At 39.8% G+C, this 27,540-nt stretch overlaps 2 protein-coding genes across 2 annotated transcripts; both read left to right on the forward strand.

Annotated features, from left to right (window-relative positions):
• The first annotated feature begins 2,561 nt into the window (after positions 1 to 2,561).
• LOC101692329 (olfactory receptor 8D4) lies at positions 2,562 to 3,524 on the forward strand. The gene has a single exon (XM_004750116.2). The coding sequence runs from the start codon at positions 2,589 to 2,591 to the stop codon at positions 3,522 to 3,524; it is 936 nt and encodes a 311-aa protein (XP_004750173.1). The 5' UTR covers positions 2,562 to 2,588.
• An 8,087-nt stretch (positions 3,525 to 11,611) lies between these two features.
• Positions 11,612 to 12,559, forward strand: LOC101679547 (olfactory receptor 6M1-like). Its single transcript, XM_004750246.1, has one exon. The coding sequence runs from the start codon at positions 11,612 to 11,614 to the stop codon at positions 12,557 to 12,559; it is 948 nt and encodes a 315-aa protein (XP_004750303.1).
• Positions 12,560 to 27,540: the final 14,981 nt, after the last annotated feature.

Here is a 27,540-nt window from a genome sequence, read left to right on the forward strand (position 1 = left end):
CCTGTTTTACTTTAAAAAAAAATAGACTTCTGGAATTTCAAATGACACCTATGACTGCATATATTTCTATCGGGCAATGCTGACCCAGACACCACTTTTGTAAAATAATTATAATTGTCATAGTTTTAACAGCACTGTGTGATGCATTAAAATGTTTAAAAACATGTTTTAAGCTACTAGATGACTTTTGAGTTCCTGAAATTATTTAAGATCTGAATCAGGTCCGAGTCAGTGTAGTAGATCGTCTTGGAAAGCAGTCAAACACAACATAAAAAGTTTTAACCCCGGAGTCTAGGAACTGACTATTAAGTAGATGGTCAGACAGAGCAGATAATTTTGGGGGGGCAATGTTAGCATTGCTAGCTCCCGTTGCTAACATTGTTAGCAAGGCTAATACGTAAACACTGCTAGCATTGTTCACTCCTAAGTGGATTAGGGTATAATTTTATAACATTTCTTCCCTGCAAACACAAAAGCATAATACAATTTATTGTAATAAGCTCTCAGACATGCACCTCTCACTGCTGTGAGGTCTCTGAGTCTACATATAGGTGCTAAAACACTGAAAGGAAAAATACAATTTAATCCTTCATCCAAGAAGCCTATTCTTGAGAAGCTGTTTTCAAACACTTCACATGAGCACATAATGGTTTCTGACACAGAGAAGAAGCAGAATTCCAGAGGAAGAAATGAGAACAAAGAAAGGTGATTTCAGCTCCAGGAGATAAAAACCGAAAATAGCCCTTCTCATACTATAATGTGTGCACAGATCCTGTGGGGATCTTGCCAAAATTTTGGCAATGATTCAATTGGCATGGGTTAGGTTTGAGATGGTGCATAAATTTCCAAATCTTACAAATTTCCAAACGGTGCTGGTGCTGGGTCTGTGGACTGCAAAATGAGTAGCAAGGACCTAAAACACTGAAATGTGTGAAAAGCAGGAAATATAGGAGAAAGAATCATAACTAACCTCAGCAGAAGGCAGATGCGTTCAAGGCCCTGGGTCAGAGGTAGGAACAGGAGCAGGACAGAAGACATTACTTTGATGGAGAGCCCAGCAGGAATTAGGGGAAGTGGGGGAGAATTAGAAACGTGGCCAGACACTCAGGAAAGTCTGAAGGTATACATAAGAGGAGATCAAAGGCCCAAACTGAGTATACGTGTCTTCTTGAACATCCTTCGGTATTTCCCTGTATGGTCTCTGTGACTAGACTATACCTGTGTATGCTGATTGGTAAGGGATGAAGGGAAAGGAAGATTCTGGACTATTCCAGCATTAGGCTAAGGGCAATTGGACATTTTCTCTTTTGCAACTGGCTCCCCTATTTCATCCCTCAGGATGGGATAAGAAGAGCAGATGCAAAAGTCTTGTGTTCTATAGAGCTTGCAAACCTTCTTAGAGAACAGCTGTCCAATGTTATGAAGTCTCTTTGTTGTCAATTGACTTGGGAAGTAGGGAGGAGGCGCCAGCATCCTTGAGAATGCAAGTGGCCAGAGGAAATGGGCCTTGTCTTGCTGTGATAGTAACAGATTGAAAGTAGGAGGACATGAACAGCTTCTTCAAGAGCCAGGCAGAAAGGTAGGCCCTGGGCAGCGCAGGTCAAGAAAATACTAAACCAGATGTCTGAGCAAGGGTCTGTATAAACTGTGGGTGAACACGAGTGTGTAGACAGGGCTCCATGACAGCTTTGCTTTCTAAAAGGTTTGCTGTTCTACCATCACTCAGCTTTACTAAAGTGTATGAAGAATTAACTTCCTACCTGGAAATCAGCTTCCAATTAGACTAAAAATAGAAAGAACATGCCTATGAAAACATAGTTTCTTTGAAGGTTCTGAGCCACACCAGTGCTAAATACATTTTATTAAAAAGTGGGTTGGGTGGGGGGACTCTACCATCAAATAAGTTTGGAAAACATTGTATGTTATATAGCTCCCTAGGAGATTCTGAAATATCCTTTAGATCAGAAACATTTTTAACTTTGTGTATGTAACTCTGTGTCTGAAATCGTGAGCTACATATTCCGTGTCACACCTATTAACATCTCCCTAGAATTAGTATTCTGAACACCCCCAGAATCCTTGACGTGGAAACCACAGTCGACCTTGACAATGGACATCTTCTCTGTGGGAAATCCTGGAGGCAGCCCAGCCCTCGGCAAATGTGTCATAAACAAAAATATTTCTTTTCTCAGTCCATAGCCCTTTATTTAAGAACATCTTTGGCTGACTTGCTTTAGATCGCCTCTCCTATGTCTTTAGCCTTCCCTTTGATTCTAGAGTTAAAGGTTTCATACTTGGCTAAAAGAATCTGAGACACTGGAGAGATTGCTAAAGTTATTTCATAATTCCTAAAACCTATAATTAAATAGTTGTTTACCTCCTATACTATCGGAATGTGGACTTTGGGGGTTGGAGGGGGGCCTGCGGTCAAAGTCTCTGTACATCAATGGAGGCATGGGCTTGGTGCCAAGGAGATAAGATAACCTTCATTGTCCATTTTCTTAACTACAGGGAATGGGAGACAAGCTAGGATTCTGCCTGCCTGACTTGGCTCTTTTCTCTCATCTCCACAGATCTCTCAGAAGAGAATGGGCATCAGAAACCATTCCGCAGTGACTGAATTTCTTCTTTCCGGACTAACCGACCAACCCAAGCTTCAGGCGCCTCTTTTCTGCCTCTTCCTAGGGATTTATGCAGTCACGGTGGTGGGAAATCTCGGCATGATCTCAATCATTGTCTTGAGTTCTCAACTCCACACCCCTATGTACCATTTCCTCAGTAGTTTGTCTTTTTTAGATGTGTGCTATTCTTCTGTTATTACCCCCAGAATGCTGGCAGACTTTTTAGGAAGCGATAAAGCTATCTCTTATTCTGGATGCATGACTCAGCTATTTTTCTTCTGCATTTTTGTCATTTCCGAGTGCTACGTGTTGGCTGCCATGGCCTATGACCGCTATGTAGCCATCTGCAGCCCCCTGCTCTACCATGTCACCATGTCCCCTCGGGCCTGTTTTCTGTTGGTGGCTGCTGCCTTCTCGGTAGGACTAACGGACGCGATGATTCACGGAGGTTGTATACTAAGGCTGACTTTCTGTGGCCCAAACGTCATTAAGCATTATTTCTGTGACATTATCCCACTTATTCAACTCTCTTGTTCAAGCACTTATATTGACGAGCTTTTGATCTTTGTCATTGGCGGGTTTAACATGGTAGCCACCAGCCTGACAATCATCATTTCTTATGGCTTCATCCTCTCCAGAATCCTCCACATCCACTCTGCCCAGGGCAGGTCCAAAGCCTTCAGCACCTGCAGCTCCCACTTGACCGCCGTTCTCATATTTTATGGGACTCTTATGTTCATGTATCTCAAACCTGCCTCCAGCAGTTCACTCATCCAGGAGAAAGTGTCCTCAGTATTTTACACCACTGTGATTCCCATGTTGAATCCCCTGATATACAGTCTGAGGAACAAGGAAGTGAAAAATGCGCTTGTGAAGCTCCTAAAAAGAAAAATATCTTTATAATGAATTTGCTCTTTAGTAAGATGTATTTACATATTTATAATCATAATATGTCTGTGTATGTGTTTATACCCTGACTTTTTTTTTTTAAGATTTTATTTATTTATTTGACAGGCAGAGATCACAAGTAGGCGGAGAGGCAGGCAGAGAGAGAGAGAGAGAGGGAAGCAGACTCCCTGCTGAGCAGAGAGCCTGATGTGGGGCTCGATCCCAGGACCCTGGGATCATGACCTGAGCCGAAGACAGAGGCTTTAGCCCACTGAGCCACCCAGGCACCCCTACCCTGACTCTTGCAGTGAGGAATCTTCTTCTCCCTCTCTCTCTGCCCCCCCCACTAATGTGTGTGCTTTCTCTCTCTCAAATAGATAAATAAAATCTTTAAAAAAATAAAACAAATATAATTTTATGGAGGAAAAGTCAAATTCAAGCTGCAGACAAGTCTTTAACCACAACACAATAAAACTGAAATTTCAGTTAACATTGTATGGTAACAGATGGTAGCTACACTTGGGGTGAGCATATCAAAATATATAGATTTGTTGAATCACTATATTGTACACCTGAAACTAATGTAACATTGTGTGTCAACTATACCTCATTAAAATATTTTGACAGAAAGAAGAAAAGTGAATAATAACTGGAAACCACAATACGATCCAGCAAAGTTGGTTAATGTTCGCCTTATATATCCTTTATCTACCCTTTAATTTTTTCAGCCATTTCTGCTTCTGATCTAGATGTGTCTCCAGTAACGGGACTAGAGTTTGATTTTTTTAACCTAATCCAACAATTTCTGGCTTTTAATAGAAATGTCAAAATTTCCGGGCTTTGATTGGAGGAATCAATAGGTTCCAGAAACTAAGTGATGCTGTAATGTAGAACAAAATGCAATGGAAAAAAGCCATAAAACGAAGAACACACAGGAAATGACATCATCAGAGGATAATGCCAGTTGGACACTTCTCCATTACCTATCCAGCTGCTTTGGAAGGTCCCTACCCTGTATCTTTTGGAGATTACCTTCAGTCAATTCAGAAAATGTCTGCATTCGTGGCACTTAACCATCATTCTAATTCACCAACCTTAGGATTTTTAGGCTAATATAAGGCTTAGGTGTAGATGAATCTAAATGAAGAGAAAGTCGCCTTTTGTAGGTTCTGGCAAGAATAGGAGAATTTTTCTTCACTTTTAACAGAGAGGGGAAAAAAGGAAAGTTTAGCATTTTCAGAGCACTGAAGGATTATTATTGCCAGCATCCCTGGGAAAGGAAAACGGGCATCATGTTGTCAATTATTGGGGAACATCAAAAGTTTTCTATGTTTTGATTTCCCGAAAGTTCTAAAGGAGGCCACCAAGCTTTTATTAACTGAATAAAACAAAAGTCCTAAAATAATTCCTCTGGAGTCCTGAACATGTCTATTTGGCATCTCCAACTAAACTTTGTGGTTGTGATTGTTTTTTTAGGGCTAAACTTCCTTGATAACAAAATAGTAATTAACCTCATTTCACCTCATATTCCCAAGAGCTATTATTCTCAATTAAATCCTTGAGAGCAAGCAAGAGCTTCAAGTATTACTGTTTATTCATGGCCTATTTTCATAGAGGAAAGGACACATCCCATCCTAGATACAGAAAAAAGAGGTAGAAAGCCAAAGTTCTATTTATCTTATAAAGGTTTCAGAGTTTTCAGAATAAATACAGAAAACAGGTGGCATTCAGCTTCCACGTCAATGTAATTATTGATTTTGGAATAGAGCTGTCCTAAGATACAACGGATTTAGTAAGTCTCTCAGGATAGAGAAATATTTGGGAAGGATATTGACATTTAGGCCCTCATAGAACTACATGATCCTAACTATCCCTTCCAATCCTGAGATTTTTCTGAATCTAAAATGTTCTGGTTATTCAATTCCTCAACATAGCAAAACCAGCATTTCCAGACTTGGAACACACAGTGACAATAACATTTCTGCTCTGGCTCAACTAGAGAGCTGAGTCTTGACTCAGCTTCATGTGTTTTATCACTAACTTAAACCATAACCAGAACTTCTCTGACATTCTCTGACATTCTCTCCTCTCTGCAAAAGTGGGACTAAGAGTCCATATTATGTTTATCTCTAAGGAATTCAGTACTCCAATGTGACTCTGCCACACACTAGCTATGGGACTCTAGGTAAGTGATTCAATCTCTATAAATTTCTTTTCTTTTTCTTTCTTTCTTGCTTTTTTTTTTTTTTTTGTGAGCAAAATGTAGATCACGACAATACCTATTAGCAGGTCATTGAGTCTATACATGTGAAAGAGAAGAGCCTTCAAAAAAAATTAAAACAACTGCCAGGAAAATATGACAACCTCCAAATCAGTCATAGGGATGCTTTAATACTCATCTAAACAGCTCAAAGCAGAAAGGTTGTGTGGAAACAAAAGCTGCAAATCTAAAATTTAGCCAGAAAAATTACATTTCAGAAATGGATGATACCCATTCCTTTCTGATGCGACTTAAATTTTTCAAGTGGTAACAATGCCTGACACAGAATACCAAGAACTCAATGCATGTTAGGTAGTATCACAGCTATGACTTGAAACCTAAAAGTAGAAATCAAGGCCTTTTGAAGAGATGAGAATAGTGGCTTTGTCTGAACACGCTTCAGGCCAGTACTGGGACCAGTTGGTCCCAGTAACTGGGAAAAAGTATTACCTCAAGTTAATAAAGAATTTTGAAAGGGTCAGAAATCACCAATATGAAAATAGATAATGAATTAGCAGTGAATTTCCCACAGTTGAAAGATTCTAAGTATAGATGGTTTGACTTTTGCTGAGGAAGAAACAGTAAGTTTGTGTAATGACCCGTGGACAACCAATATTATGAAGTTTTCCAAGAAATCCAAGTGAGAGGGGGCAAAAAAAATTTCATCACTCAACATTTTTTTTTAAGATTATTTATTTATTTATCTGACAGAGATCACAAGTAGGCAGAGAGGCAGACAGAGAGAGAGAGGAGGAAGCAGGCTCCCTGCTGAGCAGAGAGCCCGATGTGATGTGGGGCTTAATCCCAGGACCCTGGGATCATGACCTGTGTTGAAGACAGAGGCTTTAACCCACTGAGTCACTCGGGTGCCCCATCACTCAACATTTAAAAAGAATCTAACAAATACAACTCTGAAAAATTAAGTTTCCTTTTATGTTTAAATATAAAAAATGCATGCTTATGGGATCAGTTTTGAATAGTCTGCAGGGTATAAGAATATCTTCCCTTTTATCACTATGATAGAAGCGTAGGCTAAAACATGCATGTGAGAAAGCAGTGTGGCTACAAGGTCGAATCCTTTTAGGACCCTCACACAGATTTTATTTATTTATTGTGGACAGAAGTCCAGGTTTTGTAGAGATCTCTGTTATCACATCTCCACTGCATATTAATGTTTTACATTTTTATTACTCACGGAGTAATAATATTTTTTTCTCCATGGTTTGTCCATAATAGGTGCCTCCTCACTCCCACCCAAGGCTCCCAGTCCTATTTGTTTTGCTTGCTTTTACTAGCAAAACATTTATTGAACATTTGTGCCAGGAAATGTTACGTTAGTTGTTTGCTGATAAGAACCTGACATCATTCCAATCCTTACTATGAACATAAGCAGAAGATTGTTACAGCATTTCCATTTACCAGTGAGAAAAATAAAGTCACATGCAGAAATCACAGCTATGGAACTCCTACTGGAGCCTTCCCACTGCAAACACACTTACTACTGTACTACATGGCTCAGCTTACACATAAAACTTGGAATGAGAAATTATTTTTTTAAAGACTCATCCACAATTTCAGACATGAAAGGCTTATGAAAGGACTTCAAAGTAATTTGTATGTATATGAGCTGACCAGTGGAAATGAAGGAAAATAAAAACCTTAGTAAGGAGACTGAGACCTGGATTTTTGAAAGAGATTGTTAAGGGATAAATTATTTAATTATTTTCAGATTTCACTCAGTAGTTCAGTTACCTGTTTTGTCTACAGTCCAGTCAGCAAGGAACAGGTTTATTTGGCTACAGGGAATACTGACACAATCACAGGATCCTTCGGTAAACTTTGCAAGAGCTATGCCTTAGTAACTAGCAAGAGAAGTCATGTAAAATTAGGTTATTTGTGTGTTTAATGAGTTGTTCATATAAACAGTTTCTTGAGCTTGTCACACACATACACACAAATATTTTAAGATTTAAAATATTATAAAATAAATGTATTTACTAAAATCTTCCACTATGATGATATTTTGTTCTTACTGTTCTGTGATTTTTTTCTTTATATGTGTTAAAGCTGTTTATTATGTATCTACATATTTAGACTCATAATAAGTTCATGATGGATTGAAACTTATAAAATCACAGAGCGGCCCTGTCAATTCCTAATGACGCATTCTGTCTTAGTGTCTATTTTGCCAGTTATTAATACAAGTTTCCCCACTATCCAAAAGTATTAACATTTCTATGAAACCTTTTGTAAACCAAGATAGGATCAAGTGAAGAAGGAATTACCATTAATTTATATGGAAATTTGTTGAGCATCATAGACACCAAAAAATAACCCCTTTTAGACTTTTTTGATACCTTTAGCATACATCTTGCTAATAGATTCACAAAGTAAATCAAGATAAAAAACAGACATTAACAGACACAGCTCAGCTCTGTGCACGTTTACTATTTTATTTATTATTCTTCTTAATATCTTAAAGTATCTCCATTATTTTATGCTTGAATTATATTTAGAAATTACTTTATAATTTGTCCCTTGGTAATAAATTCCTGAAGCTTTTATCTGAAATATGTTTATTTTACAATGGGAGATACTTTTACTGGATATCTCATTGTGAGTTGGCAGGTACTTTCTTGCCACGCTTTAAAGATATTATTTAACTAATTTTTGGTTTTCACTAATGCTGTGTTGAAGCCAATAGTCATTCTGCTTTCCCATGTAAGTGATGTGCCTTTTCTTGCTGTTTTTCATTGCCTCCCTTTGGTGTTCTGTTTCTCTGTAAATACTAACCATCTTCACTGTCTGTGTTCTCTCCTGCAGGATAACACACTACGCATGTAAATATTCCCATTCCCTGATTTTGTTTTGGTTGTTTTAACAAAATCCCATTCCTTTGAACACTCATATATTTTGCAAGTTTATCTCTCTTTGTTTCATTAAAGAGAAATTCTTTTGATATATCTTCCTATTTATTAATCTGGTTTTCTTGTTTGTTTTCAGAGTGGATGAGATGACCTAATAAGAGGGGGTTTTGGGGGGTGCCTGAGTGGCTCAGTCGTAAAGCTTCTGCCTTCAGCTCAGGTCATGATCTGGGGTCCTGGGATCAAGCCCCACATGGGGCTCCCTGCTCAGCAGGGAGTCTGTTTCCTCCCTCTCCCACTCCCTCTGCTTGTGTTCCCTCTCTTGCTGTGTCTCTCTCTGTCAAATAAAGAACTATAAACTTTGGGGGGGGGTAGGGGGGGGGACGCCTGGGTGGCTCAGCGGGTTAAAGCCTCTGCCTTCGGCTCAGGTCATGATCCCATGGTCCTGGGATCGAGCTCTCTGCTCAGCAGGGAGCCTGTTTCCTCCTCTCTCTCTGCCTGCCTCTCTGCCTACTTGTGATCTCTGTATGTCAAATAAATAAATAAAATCTTTTGAAAAAAAAAAAAAAGGAGAGAGAGAGGGTTTTGGTTTTGGTTTTGGTTTTGAATATAGTTGACCCACAATATTACATTAATTTCAGGTGTACCACATAGTGGTGGTGGTGTTGTTTTTAAGATTTATGTATTTATTTTAGAAAGGGGGGGTTGGGCAGAGGGAAAGGGGAGAGGGAATCCCAAGCAGAGTCTATACTGGGTGTGGCTCCTGACACAGGGCTTGATCCCAGACCCCTGAGATCAAGACCTGAGCCAAAAGCAAAAGTTGGACACTTAACTGACTATGCCATCCCAGTGCCCCCAACATGGTGTTTTAAGTCATATTTAATCCATGGTTCATTGCAGCTCACCTCATTTGAAACTATTGAGTTATTACTTCAACAATAACCTTTTTTTTTAATTCTGTAAGTTCCACTGTGTCTTTTTAAAAGTTAACTTAGTTTTTAAAAGCCTTGATATTTTTTGTGGCATTCTCACTTTTAAAATTACATCCTACATTTCTTGAAATATTCCATATATAAGTGTACTATATAACATATCCTAGGGATGCCTGGGTGGCTCAGTTGGTTAAGTGACTGCCTTTGGCCCAGAGTCCTGGGATGGAGTCCTGCATCAGGCTCCCTGCTCAGTGGGGAGCCTGCTTCCCCCTTTGCTTGCCACTCTCCCACTTGTGCTCGCTCTTGCTCTCTCTCTCTCTCTTTCTCTGGCAAATAAATAAATAAAATCTTTTTTAAGATTTTAATAAATATTTTTTTTAATATTTTTTATTTTAATAAATAAATAACATATCCAACAATTCTGAACTCTGTTGTCTTTACACTGAATCTCTTATCCTATTATTTTTTTTCCTGGTCTCACTTATAGTAATGCAATGGTTAGAGTGTTTGGAAATCTTTGTCCAAAAGTTCATTTCTTCTTAATATCAGGGAGTTCTTGGGGGCCTAACTTGGGGGATTTTTTCTCTGGAAGGAATTGGCTTCCTTTCCCATTGCTTGGCATGCCCCACCCAGGGATGCCTCACCCTCTCAAAGATGTGATTCGGTGAGGAAGTCTCAGGATCTGCTTTCCAGCTTTGCTGATATACCACAAAAACGTCTCCATAAGAGCATGATCACAGGGCCACCCTGCTCCTCACTGATGCTTGTTGGTACAAGTCAAATCTGCTTTGGTTCCCTGCTGTTTCAGTCTCTGTGCTTCCTTCACCAGTTCTCTGTCTTGGCTGATTCAGGTCTCAGCCACCTTGATCTCGGCTGCCATGTCTTTATGCTCCAGCTCCAGCCACCAAAGCTTTGGGCCCTGGCTGCCTCGCCTCAGTTCAGTTCCTGTTTATTTATTTCTTTGTTACTTAGAAAATGGATCCAGGGGCACCTGTGTGGCTCAGTGGGTTAAAGCCTGTGCCTTTGGCTCAGGTCATGATCCAAGGGTCCTGGGATCGAACCCCACATCGGGCTCTCTGCTCAGCAGGGAGCCTGCTTCTTCCTCTCTCTCTACCTGCCTCTCTGCCTAGTTGTGATCTCTGTCTGTCCAATAAATAAATAAAATCTTTAAAAGATAAAAAAAGAAAATGGATCCAGACACCTCCCCTTACTTTTGATGCAACCAGCAATGTCTCAGAAAGTGTGTCCTATCCAATTCTTGTTGCTGCTTAAGAGAATCCTTCAGATCATCATATGCTGGTCAGCCTCCATACAGGAAGGATAATAGAATTTTTGTCGGGTGACTTCTTTTTCCTCAATGAAGTCTGGTATGAGGTTCTCAGCTAAGATATGCTGGTCAGCCTCCATACAGGAAGGATAATAGAATTTTTGTCGGGTGACTTCTTTTTCCTCAATGAAGTCTGGTATGAGGTTCTCAGCTAAGATATGCTGGTCAGCCTCCATACAGGAAGGATAATAGAATTTTTGTCGGGTGACTTCTTTTTCCTCAATGAAGTCTGGTATGAGGTTCTCAGCTAAGATATGCTGGTCAGCCTCCATACAGGAAGGATAATAGAATTTTTGTCAGGTGACTTCTTTTTCCTCAATGAAGTCTGGTATGAGGTTCTCAGCTAAGATATCCATCGTATTAAATTGTAAGATGTTCAAAATGTCTTGAGTGAACTTCAGTGAATGATACATATCAGTTAGCGTGAATGGATTTGGATGTAAGGAAGGAAGTAAAGAAAAGAAATATATGCATGTAATTGGAATTGAAAAGTTAAATTTTAAAGAGACCACAGAAAGTTTTTTTTTTTTTTTCCAACTCATCAACTATGAGGATGGGAACAGAGGCCAAGCAAAGGAATTTGATTTACCAGAAGCCACATAATACAGTCAGAGTGAGGGCCAGGACCCCGGCTCTTGGATGTTCTCTTTAGCAAAATTTGGAAGAGATCTTAAACTATTCTGTTTTTCTTCATTTGTTTCTTCACCCCTCCAGTAGAAATGGCTCTGAGAAACCAGAGTTCCTTGACTGAATTCACGTTGGTCTCCTTTCCTGTCATCCAAGAACTTCAAATCTTGCTGTTTGTCATTCTCCTGCTGGTTTATATGCTCACCATAACAGGAAACATTGTCATCATTTCCTTAGTATGGACTGATAATCGTCTCCAAACACCAATGTATTTCTTCCTTAGTAATTTGTCATTTTTGGACATTTTGTTCACAACTACTATTACCCCCAAGTTGCTAACTTGTCTCTTAGAAGAGAAAAAAACCATATCTTTTGCTGGCTGCATCACTCAAATTTATTTCTACTTCTTTCTGGGGACAGTGGAGTTTATCCTGCTGGCGGTGATGTCCTTTGACCGCTATGTGGCCATCTGTAACCCGCTGCGCTATACCATCATCATGAACAGCAGGGTCTGCCTCCAGCTGGTTCTGGGCTGCTGGGTCGGAGCCTTCCTCTCAGTACTGTGCCCAACTATTGTGGTGTCCAGATTGCCATACTGCACTGAGGAAATTGGTCATTTCTTCTGTGACATTGCCCCCCTGCTACAGGTGGCCTGCATAGACACTCATTTCATTGAGATGATAAACTTCCTCCTATCCTCCCTTGTCCTTCTGACCTCCCTGGTACTCACCATTGTGTCCTACACTTACATCATCTCTACCATCCTGCGCATCCCCTCAGCCCAAGGCCGTCAGAAGGCCTTTTCCACCTGTGCTTCTCACATCACAGTTGTGTCCATTGCCTACGGGAGCAACGTCTTCATGTATATGAGGCCCAGCCAGAGCCACTCGCTGGAGTTTGACAAAGTGACTGCTGTCCTTACCACAGTGGTGACCCCTCTTCTGAACCCTTTCATTTACAGCTTGAGGAATGAAAAGGTAAAGGAGGTCTTGAGAGAGTCAATTAGCAGGATAGTTCTGCCACATTCCAAGGGAACATGACTCTAACCCATTTCAGGGCATCTAAGCTATGCTTTCTTCATGGCATCTCGTGCTGTATGAAGAGTGACACCAAAGTGGACTGAACTCTTGCTAGATTTTCTCATACAATTTTGTGATAGTTGAAAATATTGTTACGGGAGTTAAGATGGCAGAGTAGAAAGGAGACCCTATATTTGCCTTGTCCCTTGAAGACAGCTAGATAAATATCAAATCATTCTGAATCCCCCCAAGAAATTGACCTGAGGACTGAAAGAACAAACTACACAACTAGAGGGAGAGAATAGGCCACATCGTGGAAGGTAGAAGCTGCAGATATGTACTTTGGGGGGGGGGGGTAAAAGAATTACTAGTGATGCATAGGGGAGAGAGTCCTGATCATGGAGAGAGAAGTGAGAGACAGAGAGACACAGAGTATTGCAGAAGAAACACTTCCCCAGAAGCATTGACTGGGACAACAAAAGGGACTACTTATCATGAGTTTTTACAAACAGTAGAGCTCAAAGTCTGAAGTTTTAGAAGTCCTGCCATGGCCAGTGTGGAGCCTGGCAGGTGTAACTGTGCTCCTATGGAGAAGGAGGACAGAGGCCCAGGAGTGGACTGCATGCTCTCAGGATCCCCTAGGCCCACTGGAGAGATGGTTCCTCTTCTTGGAGTCCATCTGGGAAAGGTGGCACTCCTTCTCAGGGACAAGAGCCAGTGGGTACCATTGAGCTGCCCCATTTGTTAGCACAGGAGCAGAGACACCTGTTAAGGACAGCTAACCTGGATGCTGACTCTTGTTGTTGTTGTTGTTTCCTGCTGCACTTTCCTCTAAACTCCAAGTTTCTGCACGTTGGTCCGACTGACCTTCTAGGACAAATCTGCATCAGACCCAGCGTGGTAAGAGCCACCCCTAGAGGAGCAGCATGGATCTATACCTAGGCAGATCCCTAAAATTTGGAATTTTGAAACTCATGCCAGCTGAATTTCAAAATACAGGTGCACTGAGCTGCCAGGTGGGAAGATGGCCTGAACACAGACAGGGTGAAGGCAACAGTCTGCAGGACACAAGAGGGCAAATTGTTCACTCCTCTGTGAGGGCTTCCTGACAGCATGGGTGCAAACACCCTTCTCTGGGGACAAGAGAGTGGGTTGGCACCATTTTTCCTTCCTCCACCCATCAGCGTGGACTATCTATCTTCAGGGAGGAGCACAGTGCCCACAGTGGAGACCTGAGCCACATATGCCAAGCCCCTCCTCCCTACACAGTGCAGGTGCTTCTGTATGAGGGCAAGTGTCTCTCTCTCACACACACACACTCACGCACACACACACACACACACACACATACCAAGCCTACTGACCATACACTGGCTGCAAACCTTCAGCTCTAGTGAAAATAGAATCAGGCCTATTTCAACAAGCAGACCAGAGCTTACCTAGTTACAACTCACCACACTCTGGACAAGGTCTGAACACTCCCCACTGCAGGCAAAGAGAAACTCTGCACAGCCTGACCTGAGGGAAAGAGCAGCTAAAATGCAGCCACAGAGTACACACAACATACCTCAGAGACACTTCTTGGAGGAGCAGGCTCTGGACAGGATAGGACCCCTTCTTAAAGTCATTACTCTCAGCAGCAGGAAACGTAACAGGCAGAAGAAGAAAGAGACCTTGACAAAATTCCAAGATGAAGAAATTCATCCCAAAAGAAAGAAAAAGAAAAGGTCATGGCCAGGGGTCTCATTGAATCCAATGTAAGTAATATGCCTGATCTAGAATTGAAAACAACAATCATGACGATATCAGCTGTGCTTAGGAAAAGCATAGAAGACACCAGAGAGTCTCTTACTGCAGAGATATGAGACCTAAAAACTAGTCAGACCAAAATAAAAAAAAATGCTATAACTGAGATGCAAAATGGACAGAATATAATGACCACAAGCATGGAAGAAGTAGAAAAATGAGTCAATTATATGAAGATAAAATTATGGAAAATAATAAAGCTTAAAAAAGAGGGAAAGAAAAATACTGAATCACAAACATAGACTTAGGGAACTCAGTGACTCCATAAAGCATAATAACATTCATATCATAGGAGTCCCAGAATATGAAGAGAGGGGAAAATAGGCAGACATTTGCTTCTAGGAAATTACAGATGAACAGTTCCCTAATCTCGAGAAGGAAACAGACATCCAAATCCAGGAAGCACAGAGAACTCCCATCAAAATCAAAACTGGCCAACAGCAAGCAAGACATTTTGTGGTAAAATTAGCAAAATACAGAGATAAGAGATGGGGGGGAAGGCATGAAACCAACAAGGGAAAAGAAGTACTTACGAGAAAAGACAAAGTAGGGAGCAGCAGACCTAGCCACAGAAACTTGGCAGGTCAGAAGTGACTGGCATGATATACTCAAAGTGCTGAGTGGGAAAAATATGTAGCCAAGAATCTTTTATCCAGCCAGGCTACCGTTCAGAATAGAAGGAGAGAAAGTTTCCCAAACAAACAAAAACTAAAGGAGTTTGTGACCACTAAACCAGCCCTGCAAGAAATATTAAAAGAAACTCTTTGAGTGGGAAAGAAAGACCAAAAGCAACAAAGACTAGAAAGAACAGAGAAAATCTCCAGAAACAATTACTTTATGGGCATAATACAATGATACTAAATTTATATTAAAAATCACTTTGAATGTAAATGGACTAAATGCTCCAATTGAAAGACATAGGGTATCAGAATGGATTAAAAAAAAAACAAGACCCACTATATACTGCCTACAAGAGACTCATTTTAGACCTAAAGACACCTGGAGGCTGAAAGTGAGGGGATGCAGAAACATCTATCACTCTCATGGATGGCAAAAGAAAGCCAGAGTAACCATACTTATATCAGACAAACTATATTTTAAACCAAAGACTGTATCAAGAAGTGGAGAGGGCACTATATCATAATTAAAGGGTTTATCCATCAAGAAGACCTAACAATTGTAAATATTTATGCCCCCAATTTAGGAGCATCCAAATATATAAAACAATTAATAACAAACATAAAGAACTCACTGGGACACCTGGGTGGCTTTGTGGGTTAAGCCTCTGCCTTCAGCTCAAGTCATGATCTCAGGGTCCTGAGATCAAGCCCCACATCGGGCTCCTCTGTGCTCATCAGGGAGCCTGCTTCCCCCACCCCCTCTGCCTTCCTCTCTGCTTACTTGAGATCTTTCTCTCTCTCTCTCTCTCTGTCAAATAAATAAATAAATAAATCCTTAAGAGGAAAAAAACAGAACTCACTGATAATAATATAATCATAGCAGAAGACTTTAACACTCCACTTACATCAATGGAGAGATCATCTAAGCAGAAAATCAACAAGGAAACAATAGCTTTGATTGACACACTAGACCAGATGGACTTAACAGATACATGCAGAACATTTGTCCTAAAGCAGCAAACTACACATTCTTTTCAAGAATACATGGAACATTCACAGAATAGATCACATACTGGGTCACAAACCAGGTCTCAACAAGCACAACAAGACTGAGATCATACAATGCTTATTTTCTAACCACAACACTATGAAACTTGAAGTTAACGACAAGAAAAAATTTGGAAAGATCACAAACATGCAGGTTAAGAAACTATCTACCAAAAAATGACTGGGTCAATGAGGCAATTAAAGAAGAAATTAAAAAAAAAAAAACATGGAAGCAAGTGAGAATGAAAACAGGACAATCCAAAACCTTTGGGATACAGCAAAAATGATCATAAGAGAGAAGTATATAGCAGTACAGGCTGTATCAAGAAGCAAGAAAAATCTCAAATCCTCAACCTAATCTTAGACCTAAAGGAGCTGGAAAAGGAACAGCAAATAAAGCCTAAAGTCATTGGAAGGGAAATAATAAAGATTAGAGCAGAAACAAATGATATAGAAACAAACAAACAAAAAATAGTAGAATAGATTAATGAAACCAGGAGCTTGTTCTCTGAAAGGATTAATGAAAGCAGAAAAACCTCTTGCCAGACTTATCAAAAAGAAAAGAGAAAGGACCCAAATGAGTAAAATCATGAATAAGAGAGGAGAGATTACAACCAACACCACAGAAATACAATTACAAGATTGTTATAAAAAATTATATGCCAACAAATGGCAGTCTGGAAAAAAATAGATAAATTCCTAGAAACATATAAAATACAAAAACTGAAACAGGAAATAGAAATAGAAAATAGAAATAGAAAGTTTGAACAGACTGATAATCAGCAAAGAAATTGAATCAGTAAATCAAAAATCTCCCAATAAATAAAAGCCCAGGGCAAAATGGCTGCCCAGGGGAACTCTATCAAATGCTTAAAGAAGAGTTAATACCTATTCTCAAACTGTTCCAAAACATAGAAATGGAAGGAAAACTTCCAAACTCATTCTACCATATCAGCATTACTTTGACACCAAAACAAAGACCCCACCAAAAAGGAGAATTATAGACCAATGTTCCTGACAAACATGGATGCAAAATTTCTCAACAGGATACTAACAAACTGAATCCAATAGTTAAATCTTTTAAAATGTACTTCACCACCATCAAGTGGGATTTACTCCTGGCCTGCAGGAGTGGTTCAGTATTCACAAATCAATCAGTGTGACACTCCATGTTAATAAAAGAAAGGATGAAAAACACATGAATCTCCAATAGAGGCAGAAAAAGTATTTGACAAAGTATAGCACCCATTCTTGATTTAAAAAACCCTCAACAGTATGTGCTTTGGTGAGTGCTGTGAAGTGTGTAAACCTGGCGATTCACAGACCTGTACCCCTGGGGATAAAAATATATGTTTATAAAAAATTAATTAAAAAAAAAGAAAATAAAATAAAAACCCTCAACAAAGTAGGGATAGAGAGAACATACCTCAACATCAGAAAGACCATATATGAAAGACCCACAGCTAACATCGTCCTCAAAGGGGAAAAACTGAGAGCTTTTCCTCTGTGGTCAGGAACAAGACAGGGATGTCCACTCTCACCATTGTTATTTAACATAGTACTGGAAGTCCTAGCCTCAGCAATCAGACAACAAAAAGAATAAAAGGCATTCAAATAGGGAAAGAAGAAGTCAAACTTTTGCTATTTGCAGGTAACATGATACTCTATGTATAAAAGCCAAAGGACTCCAACCAAAAAATTGATAGAACTGGTACACAAGTTCAATAAAGTTTAAGGATACAAAATCAATGTACAGAAATCTGTTGAATGCCTAAAATTAAGAACTCAGGAAACAGCAGGTGTTGGCGAGGATGCAGAGAATGTTACATATTGGTGGGAATTCAAGCTGGTGCAGCCACTCTGGAAAACAGTAAGGAGGTTCCTCAAAAAAATTAAAAATAAAGCTACCCTGAGACCCACCAATTGCACTACTGGGTATTTACCCAAAGGATACAAAAATACAGATGCAAAGGGACACCTGCACCAATGTTAATGTTAACCAGTATTAATAGCAGCAATGTCCACAATAGCCAAAATATGGAAAGAGCCCAGATGCCCATCAACAGATGAATGGATAAAGAAGATGTGGTATATATATACAATGGAATATGATGCAGACATCAGAAGAAATGAAATCTTGCCATGTGTGATGACATGGATGGAACTAGAGGGTATTATGCTTAGCGAAATAAGTCAGTCGGAGAAAGACAACTATCATATGATCTCCCTGATATGAGGAAGTCGAGAAGCAGCATGGGGACTTTGGGGGGTAGGAAAAGAATAAATGAAACAATATGGGATTGGGAGAAAGAAAAACCATAAGAGACTCTTAATCTCACAAAACAAACTGAGGGTTGCCGGTGAGGGGTGGGGGGGCGGGAGAAGGTGGTGGGGTCATGGACACTAGGGAGAGTATGTGCTATGGTGAGTGCTGTGAAGTGTGTAAACCTGGCGATTCACAGACCTGTATCCCTGGGGCTAATAATACATGATATGTTTCTTTAAAAAAATTGAAAAAATTTAAAGAAAAGATTATATATATATATATGTATATATATATTATATATATATATACAATATTTTATATATATATATATTTTTTATATATATATATACAATAGAATATTATCCAGCCATATAAAAAGAATGAAATCTTGCCATTTGCAGAGACATGGATGAAGCCAGTGTATTGTGCTAAGGGAAATAAGTCAGAGAAAGATAAATGCCACATGATTTCACTCACATGTGGAACTAAAGAAACAAAACAGATGGACATAGGGGAAAGGAAAAAAAAGAGAGAGGGAGAGAGACAAACTATCAGAGAGACTCTTAATTATAGGGAACAACTGAGAGTTACTGGAGGGGAGGTGGGCATGGGATGAATTAAACAGGAGGTCACTTGTGAGGAGCCCTGGGTGTTGTATATAAGTTATGAATCACTAAATTCTACTCCTGAAAGTAATATTACACTGTATGTCAACTAACTAGAATTTAAATAAAAATTTGAAACATTAAAAAAACAAAGAAAAGTGATTTAAGATAAATAGTTATGTGTAATTTAATAAAATGAATAGTAAATTAACACTGATACATATTTGATTACAGTTTGTAGTCAAATTTTAACACCACTGTTCCCTCAGTAAATGCATCATCGTCATCACCATCATCATCATATTGTTACCTAAACTTGCCAGTTATAAAATCAGTTACTACTTTTGGAATGTCTTTTTCATTTTGTTTTTTCTCTCTGCTGCTCACCACTCTCACAGGTTTATAAGAGAGCAGACTGTCAGACAGCCACCCCAAATCTCTTGGAGAACACAAGCTTATATCCTATACACTAAAAGGCTAAATTGAGATTATTTATATGTTAATAGTTTTTTATCCATATGTATTTGACATTCTGGTAGAGATTGAATCCAAGTAGCAGTAACTGATTTCAGTCAAGTGTTTAAATGTCCAGGATGGTCATATTTGCTTTAAGAAGACCTACATTTTGTTCAGCTTACACAGTGGAGGTTTGGAGGAGGGAAAGGATGTTCACATGAGAAGGGAAAGGCTTACAAAGGAAAGCCTATAAGGATAAATATGTAAATAGTTAGAAAAGGGATTTTCAAAAAGTCTTAATTTATTCATAGTTATTTTACACTTTACAATCTCTCAGAGGCTGAAAGGAAATATTCCAAATGGTTAATGCTGGTGAATATGGCTAATATTCTAGGTGACTTTTTGTTTTAATTTAAGTACAATTCAATGAAGTACGATGTTACATTTTAGTTTCAGGTGTATAACATAGTGATTCAAGAAGTCTGCACATTTATGTTGTACTCATCACAAGCGTAGCTACCACCTGTCACCATACAACACGATTCCCGTAGCCCTGACTATATTCCCTATGCTGTACCTTTAATGCCCTTGATTAACTCATTCCATCACTGGTAGACTGTACCTCCCACTCCCTTCCACCCATTTTTGCCATTAGACAATATATTTTTTTTAACTCTCTACTTTTCTACATTTCATGCATTTTCTGTGCTCAGGATGCATGAATGTTAATTTAAAAATATTTGGATGGGCACTTTTTGAAAGAGATTAAATTCATTTCCATACTGATGCACACGGGTATGTATCTAAGAAGTGATTCCCATACTTGGTGTATAAATAATGAAATTATTTTTATTTTATTCAATCTGTTTTAAACTCTGTAATTCATACTCTCCAATTCAGTATCAATTTTTTAAAAAGATTTTATTTATTTATTTGACAGAGAGAGAGAGATCACAAGTAGACAGAGAGGCAGGCAGAGAGAGGGGGAAGCAGGATCCCTGATGAGCAGAGAGCCCAATTTGGGGCTCGATCCCAGGACCCTGGGATCATGACCTGAGCTGAAGGCAGAGGCTTTAACCCACTGAACCACCCAGGTGCCCCTCAATATCCATTTTAGGAATAGTAGTAAATATCTAAAATTTCCTTCTTTAAAAAAAAAAAAAACAATTGTTCATCCTGCTTTGTTAGAATAGTTAAATGTCCTATGGAATTTCCTTGCCCTTAAGTTCAAAGTTTGCAAATTAACCCAGAGGGAAATGTATTGAGCCCAAGTGAGTTGATTACAACATTCACTATTTTAAGACTACTTCCCCCTATAACAATTTAGCGGTAAGGTCCCTAAATGGTCATACTAATTAAGAATACAGTGATTCATGTGGGACTCTAGGATCCCATATCCAATATAAATAAATCATAGCTTTGGGGTAGAAGTGAAATTCATTAAAAAAAATCATAATCTCAGGGCACCTGGGTGGCTCAGTGGGTTAAGGCCTCTGCTTTCGGCTCAGGTCGTGGTCCCGGGGTCCTGGAATCAGGCGCCACATTGGGATCTCTGCTCAGCAGGGAGCCTGCTTCCCTCTCTCTCTCTGCTGCATTGGTGGTTCAGTGGTAGAATTCTCGCCTGCCTCTCTCTCTGCCTGCCTCTCTGCCTACTTGTGATCTCTCTCTGTCAAATAAATAATAAATAAAATCTTTTAAAAAAATTATAATCTCACTCATCTTCAAAAGATCATTATCATGATAATCAGGGCCCCACATCATCTCAAGTGACAATTCCATAAACTTCTGAAGGAATTTATTATTTGTGATTATTTGGGAAGCCCATTCTGACGTATTTTGGTTCCATGTGCAAAGAAGCACACCAAGAGAGAAGCTGAAGCTACGTGACACATTGTGTGTTTAACCAAGAGTTTCTGAATAATTTTAAAAGCCACCAAAAGCTATCACGTCATCTATGTCAGAAACTGGAAGAAATCATAGACTCCTTCCTAAGTGCCCATAACCATTGGTCAGGCCCTTTATTTTGCTTCCTATCCTTCAAAACTGTTTTTTCCTCTTCACTATTATTACATTTCAAAAATCAAGGCCTTTATTATACACCCTGGGATTATTGGAAAGGCCTATTAACCAATCTCCCTATCTCTAGACTTATCTCCATCTAAGTAACCCTCCACAGGTTTGGTGCAGTAACTTTCTAAAAACAAAGATGATCAAATAACATTTTCTCAGTGGTTCCAAATGACTTCTCACAATATGTCATATAAGGCCATTATATCTGTCCCTCACCTGTGTCAACCTCACCAGTACCACCAAATAATTTGAAGTCTCCAGATGCTCCATGCCCTTCAAAGTCTTTTTTTTTTTTTTTTTTAATTTGGGAGAGAGCCCAAGTAGGGTGGAAAGGCCAAAGGAGAGGGTGAAGCAGGCTCCCTGCTCAATTCTGTGGGGCTCCATCCCAGGACCCTGGGATCAGGACCTGAGCTGAAGGCACACGCTTATCCGCTGAGCCACCCAGACACCCCACTTCAAAGTCTTTTATAAAATTCTGTTTGTTTTGACATAAATGTTTCCCTCCAGCACTAGTACCACTAATCTGCCTAATTACATATTCCTTATCCTTCAAGAGTCGTTACTTCCTCTCTCCTCTACCTCTCCTCTCAGTCCCACAATAGTCCTTGAATTTTCCCATTATCTCTCTGTGAATTCCATGAAGGCGGTGTTTCCTCTAATCTGTTGCAGTATCGCTAGTTCTGAACATCAGTTAGCTACATCTTTTTTTTTAAAGATTTTTTTAATTTATTTATTTGACAGACAGAGATCACAAGTAGGCACAAAGACAGGCAGAGAGAGGAGGAAGCAGGCTCCCTGCAGAGCAGAAAGCCCAATGCGGGGCTCGATCCCAGCACCCTGGGATCATGACCTGAGCTGAAGGCAGAGGCTTAACCCACTGAGCCACCCAGGCGCCCCCAGTTAGCTACATTTAATGAACACGTATTTAATCATCCAGTCCAGAAATATTTATTTATTTATTTATTTATTTTTAATTATTTATTTTTTAAGATTTTATGTATTTGACTGAGAGAAACACAGCAAGAGAGGGAACACAAGCAAAGTGTATAATACATAAGTAAAATGTGTGTTAATTAATTCTTTCTGTTATTGGTAAAGCTTCTGGTCAACAGGAAGCTAAGAGTACTAAGTTTTGAGAGAGTCAAAAGTTTTACATGAGTTTTCAACTGTGGAGGTCAGTGACCTAACTCGTATGTTATTCAAGGATCAACTGTACCTTGTGACATCAAAACCATAAAATGTGGGGAGGGGGGAAATAAAAGGATAGAGTTTTTATATGTGATCAAAATTATTATTATCAGCATAAAATAGACTGATCAAACTATAAGATATTTTATGGTGCTTCTGGTAACCACAAAACAAAAACCAACAGCAGATATCCTAGAGACAAAGAGAAGGGAATCAAGACACACTGCTGTGGAAAATCATCAATTCACAAAGTAGGACAAGCAAGGGAGGAAGAAAGACATAGGGAACTACAAAAAAAAAAAAAAAAAGATGAAAAGGAAATGAAAATAAATTTGGAAAATACCATGACAGTTTCTTATATACTTAAACATATATTTACCGTAAAGACATACTTCTAGGAATGTATCCAAGAGAAATGAAAACAAATATTCACACAAAAACATGAACCCAGCTGATCATAGGAACTTTATTCATAATAGCCAAATACTAAAAACAACACAAGTGTTTATCGTCTGGTGAGTAAAAAAATGTGATCTGTACAAGCTACCTGATAAAGAATCCTCCATAATACAAAGGAAGAGAGTTCCGACACCTGAAACATGTGGATTAATTTCAAAGTATCTGATTAAGTGAAAGAAAACAAACAAACACAAAAGACTGCATGAAGTAAGACTGCATTTATAAAAAATGAAAGAAAATGCAAATTACCCTGACAGGAAACACCTGAGTGGTTATCAGGGCTGAGGTCTGGGAGGGAGAGCATTTCCTGCAAGGGAGCACAACACTTCTAAGAAAACGGAAATACTGTAAACCATCATAGCGGTGCTGGCGGCTACGTGAAGCGACACAGGTGTCAAAACTCAAGCAGCTCTACACTTAAATTGTCCACTATGTGTACCTTGTACATCAATACAATAGATTTAAAATACAGACACAGGGGCACCTGGGTGGCTCAGTGGGTTAAAGCCTGTGCCTTCAGCTCAAGTTGTGATCCCAGGGTCCTAGGATCCAGCCCCACATCAGGCTTTCTGCTTAGCGGGGAGCCTGATTCCTCCTCTCTCTGCCTGCCTCTCTGCCTACTTGTGATCTCTGTCTGTCGAATAAATAAATAAAATTTTTAAAAAATAAAATAAACTAAAATATGGACACAGGCATACCAATCCATGTAAAGGATCTCTTCATGGAAAGCAGCTTAAAGCCTATTTCAATACATGATGATCATTTCAGAAAAATCATGTTTTAAATTCTCCAAGTTTCTACTTCCCTGATGCTTTAAAGCAGCTCTCTAAGTTTCTCTTTAAATAATAAAATAAACAACCAAGAGTGTGTCCCAGGAGATCCTAACTTTCTAACTCTGAGTAGTTACTGCCACTCTGATGTTCTGACTGCAGTAACAATCATTAACCTTTTTTTATGCCATAGTCCCAGGTGCCACTCTAAGCCAAATCTCTGAAGGTAGCGCCAGATCTCATTAAACACCGCAGTTCACCCCAACGTAAGCACTTTCGTAGAGGCAGAGTTAGGCGATTCCTGCAGAGAGTAAGTGAAGGTGGTGCTACGTGAAATCAAGTCACGGGACACCTGATGAATGAGCAGGGGTGACAAAGCAAGGGTGACAGTTTAGAGAGATGCTTCAGTGCATGCAAACATGAATTCTTCTGACAATCCGGATGGATCCACAGAAGAACTCAAAATTCACTGAGTACACAAAAATTAAATTCCTGAAGCACAGAAAGGAAAAAAACCCAGCTGAAATTTGGGCAGCATTCAGCCACTTTTGCCAGAATAGAAGTCAGGGGACCTGCTCTGGATCTGGCTGCGGTAACTCCTCCATTCACCACCAAACCTTGCTGCTCTGCCCTTCCTGACCACCACGTGCAACAGGGTACATGGGACTTGGAACTCAGAGCAATGTGCTGAGGTTCACAGGAAACGTGAACAGATACTGTAACGCTTGGACTTCTCCCTGGTGTAAGTCCAGACTTCACTTTTGCTGTGGGCATCCGAAAAGGAACTGAGAGAAAGCCACAGACGTTCTGGAAAAGGACAGTTTTTCATTCAGAGGAAGAGGGATGGACTCCGTAATCAAACACTGAATAACCACTTGGTGTGGTTTGGAAAGGGGATTAGTTACCACCCGGGGAAAAGTCTCAGACTAGGACTGAGATTTACACAGAATTCAACACTGAAGCAATCACAGAATTGACAGAAAAATGGAGGGAATGCAGTATGGAAAAAAACCCACAAAGTTTGAGTTTCCTAACATACCCGAATAGAGAAAACAGTGTGCTATGAAGAGTAGGAGGTAAGTATACTTTATTATGCAATTATCCATATTTATATGTTAAACAGTCTGAGTCTCACTAAATTTGTTTACATGTATATTTTATGAATTAAAGTATAACTACTGCTCTCCCCAAAACTACAGTGAAGGCAGCTGTCGAGTATGATAGCTTTACTCTAAGTATGTAAATGAAAGTCTTTAATGTACTCAGCTTGCAATTAAGCTTTGTCACATTTTACTGACAGCAGCAAAGTTCCCAAGATATGTCTAATCCCCACCCCCCACCGCCACATCTCAGTCCTTTTCTGTACCTCCTTCCCCATCCCAATGTTCTTAACAAACATGTACTGAACACCAGGTCGACATACATCACTGTAGACATAGGCTCTAGCGGAGGACCTCAGTCTGTCCCTGTTGTCATCCTCATTTTAGAAAACACGTAAGACACGATGCTTAGGAGTGTCATGAAAGATCCAAACCTACAGTGGCCAAACAGGTTCGCTTCCATCAGTCCCCATTTCTGACTAAATCTGGAATCTTTTTTTTTTTCTTTAAGATTTTATTTATTTATTTGACAGAGAGAGATCACAAGCAGGCAGAGAGGAGAAAGCATGCTCCCTGCTGAGCAGAGAGCCCGATGTGGGACTCGATCCCAAGACTCTGAGATCATGATCTGAGCCAAAGGCAGCGCTTAACCCACTGAGCCACCCAGGCGCCCTAAATCAGGAATCTTGAAATGTGCCAGTGCAAGTGAATGCCACTTTTTAAGGACCCACAAATGGCAATGAAGAATAATCCTCCCCCCAAATGAAAGCCTTAACTTGGCAAGGTTATAATTAAATTCTTAGACGCTGATTGTCATAATCCAGAACCTTTCCCCCAAGACAGGATGGGCTCAGCAGGGCACGGAGGTCATCTAGAGAAGACAGACACAAAGCCAGCTTGTTCTCCATTATCACAAAGTTAAGTGACTCCCTGAGGAGAGCAAGGCTACATATTTCCCTCTTCTCAGCATTTGTTTGACCCAAAATACAGCAGAACAGAAAGCTCTCGATGCCTTTTTTTCCATTCCTATATGACCCCATGACAACCACGGCCAACAGCAACCCCATTTGTGTCGGACCATCCCAGAATCTTGTTTAAAAATGGCACCGAGCTCTTGCAGATCCAAACCTGTCTAACTTACAACACCGGGGGAAATCAAGCTCCTCTCAACGTCATCAAAGAAGAAATACCCAGGAAAGGAAAGAAAATGGAGGACTTTGGAGTAGGTTGGGAAACGATTGGCGAGAAAAATGGAAGGAAGAGTGGGACGGATGATTGGCAGCTGCGGGAGACTCCACCTCCGTCTGCCTTGACACCTGCTCCTCTCCAGTGGGGGCAGTGAGAAAGGTGGGAAGCAGGAAATGAAAGGGATTTCAAAGCATTTCCACTTGTCCACAGACCATGCTCGCTTCTGTGTCTATATTAGATCTCAGCAACATTAACACGCGTCCACCCAGATATGGATGATATGGTTATGCCTTTCTGTGCCGTAGTAATCAGACAGGAAGTGTATGACCTAGGTGCAGGAGCAGTGGGGGGAGGGTGAATGTCACAATACTTATGGTGCAAGGCAACCACAGTACAAGACCCTATTTCAATAGATCAGCCCCTTTGAGGGCCTTTGATAACTTAAAAGCAATTGATGTTTGGAATAAATGGATGGGAAATACAAATAATGAGCAACTACGAGGGCCAGAAAAGTCTCAGCAAAGTTTTCAAATGGAAATTCATTCAGGAAAGAAAGGGGGAGTCTTTAAGGCAAAAAAAAAAAAAAAAAAAAAAAAAAAAAAAAAAAAAAAAAAAGGCTGCTAGCAGTTACTTTTCCCAGACAGAGTGCCTGGGGAAAATGATTTCCTTTCAGGAGGAACTCTGTGGCTTCAAACCTAGAGGGATCCTAGCTCAGGTTCTTGAATTGGTCATTTGCACATAAAACCAAAGAATTAGCCACAAAGTAAAACACCCAAGGACACAGCTTCAACGGAGTTACACAGGCATGCACTAGAGGTTCACCAAAGTTGAGCACTATTCCCAGAGGAGCATTCCAAGCACCGCCCATCTCTATCCACTTTCTTGCACTACCATTAACAGACTCATGTTCCAGTTGCTGAAAAGAATATAAGGTATACGAGACCTGTAAAACATGTGCAGGTGGGGAATGGGAGGTGAAATTTCTGTTATTTTTTGAGCTGCCATATACATGACATTGCAAAGAACAATGATCATTTTCCCAAAAGACGTTTTCAAATGCATGAAATAGCTTATGCAAATTATGAATCATGCATCGTGTACCTACTTACTCTGTCACTGTGTAGACCTCAAAAACTCCAGTTTCTGCTCTCCTATGTGGCAATACATGAAGGGTTGAAATAATGTGAAGAAAAGGAACTCAACTTTTATTAATATTCCCTTTGTCCTTTTGCAACGTGACTGTCTGGATTCTCAGTTAAGTATTCTCTCTTCTTAGGCACAGAGCTGACCTGGGAAAACAGGAGACCAGGAAGAATGAAAGGGAGAGGGGAAGGAGCACTGGGTCAGAGAGAAAAACCATCATGAAGACCAGAGTTTAATGGGACCATGGAAGTAATTTCATTCAACCAAAAATTTTAAATATGAGA

The sequence above is a fragment of the Mustela putorius genome, unplaced genomic scaffold (assembly GCF_011764305.1).
Source record: "Mustela putorius furo isolate JIRA1106 unplaced genomic scaffold, ASM1176430v1.1 tig00000460_pilon_pilon_pilon, whole genome shotgun sequence".
Classification (NCBI taxonomy): Eukaryota; Metazoa; Chordata; class Mammalia; order Carnivora; family Mustelidae; genus Mustela; species Mustela putorius.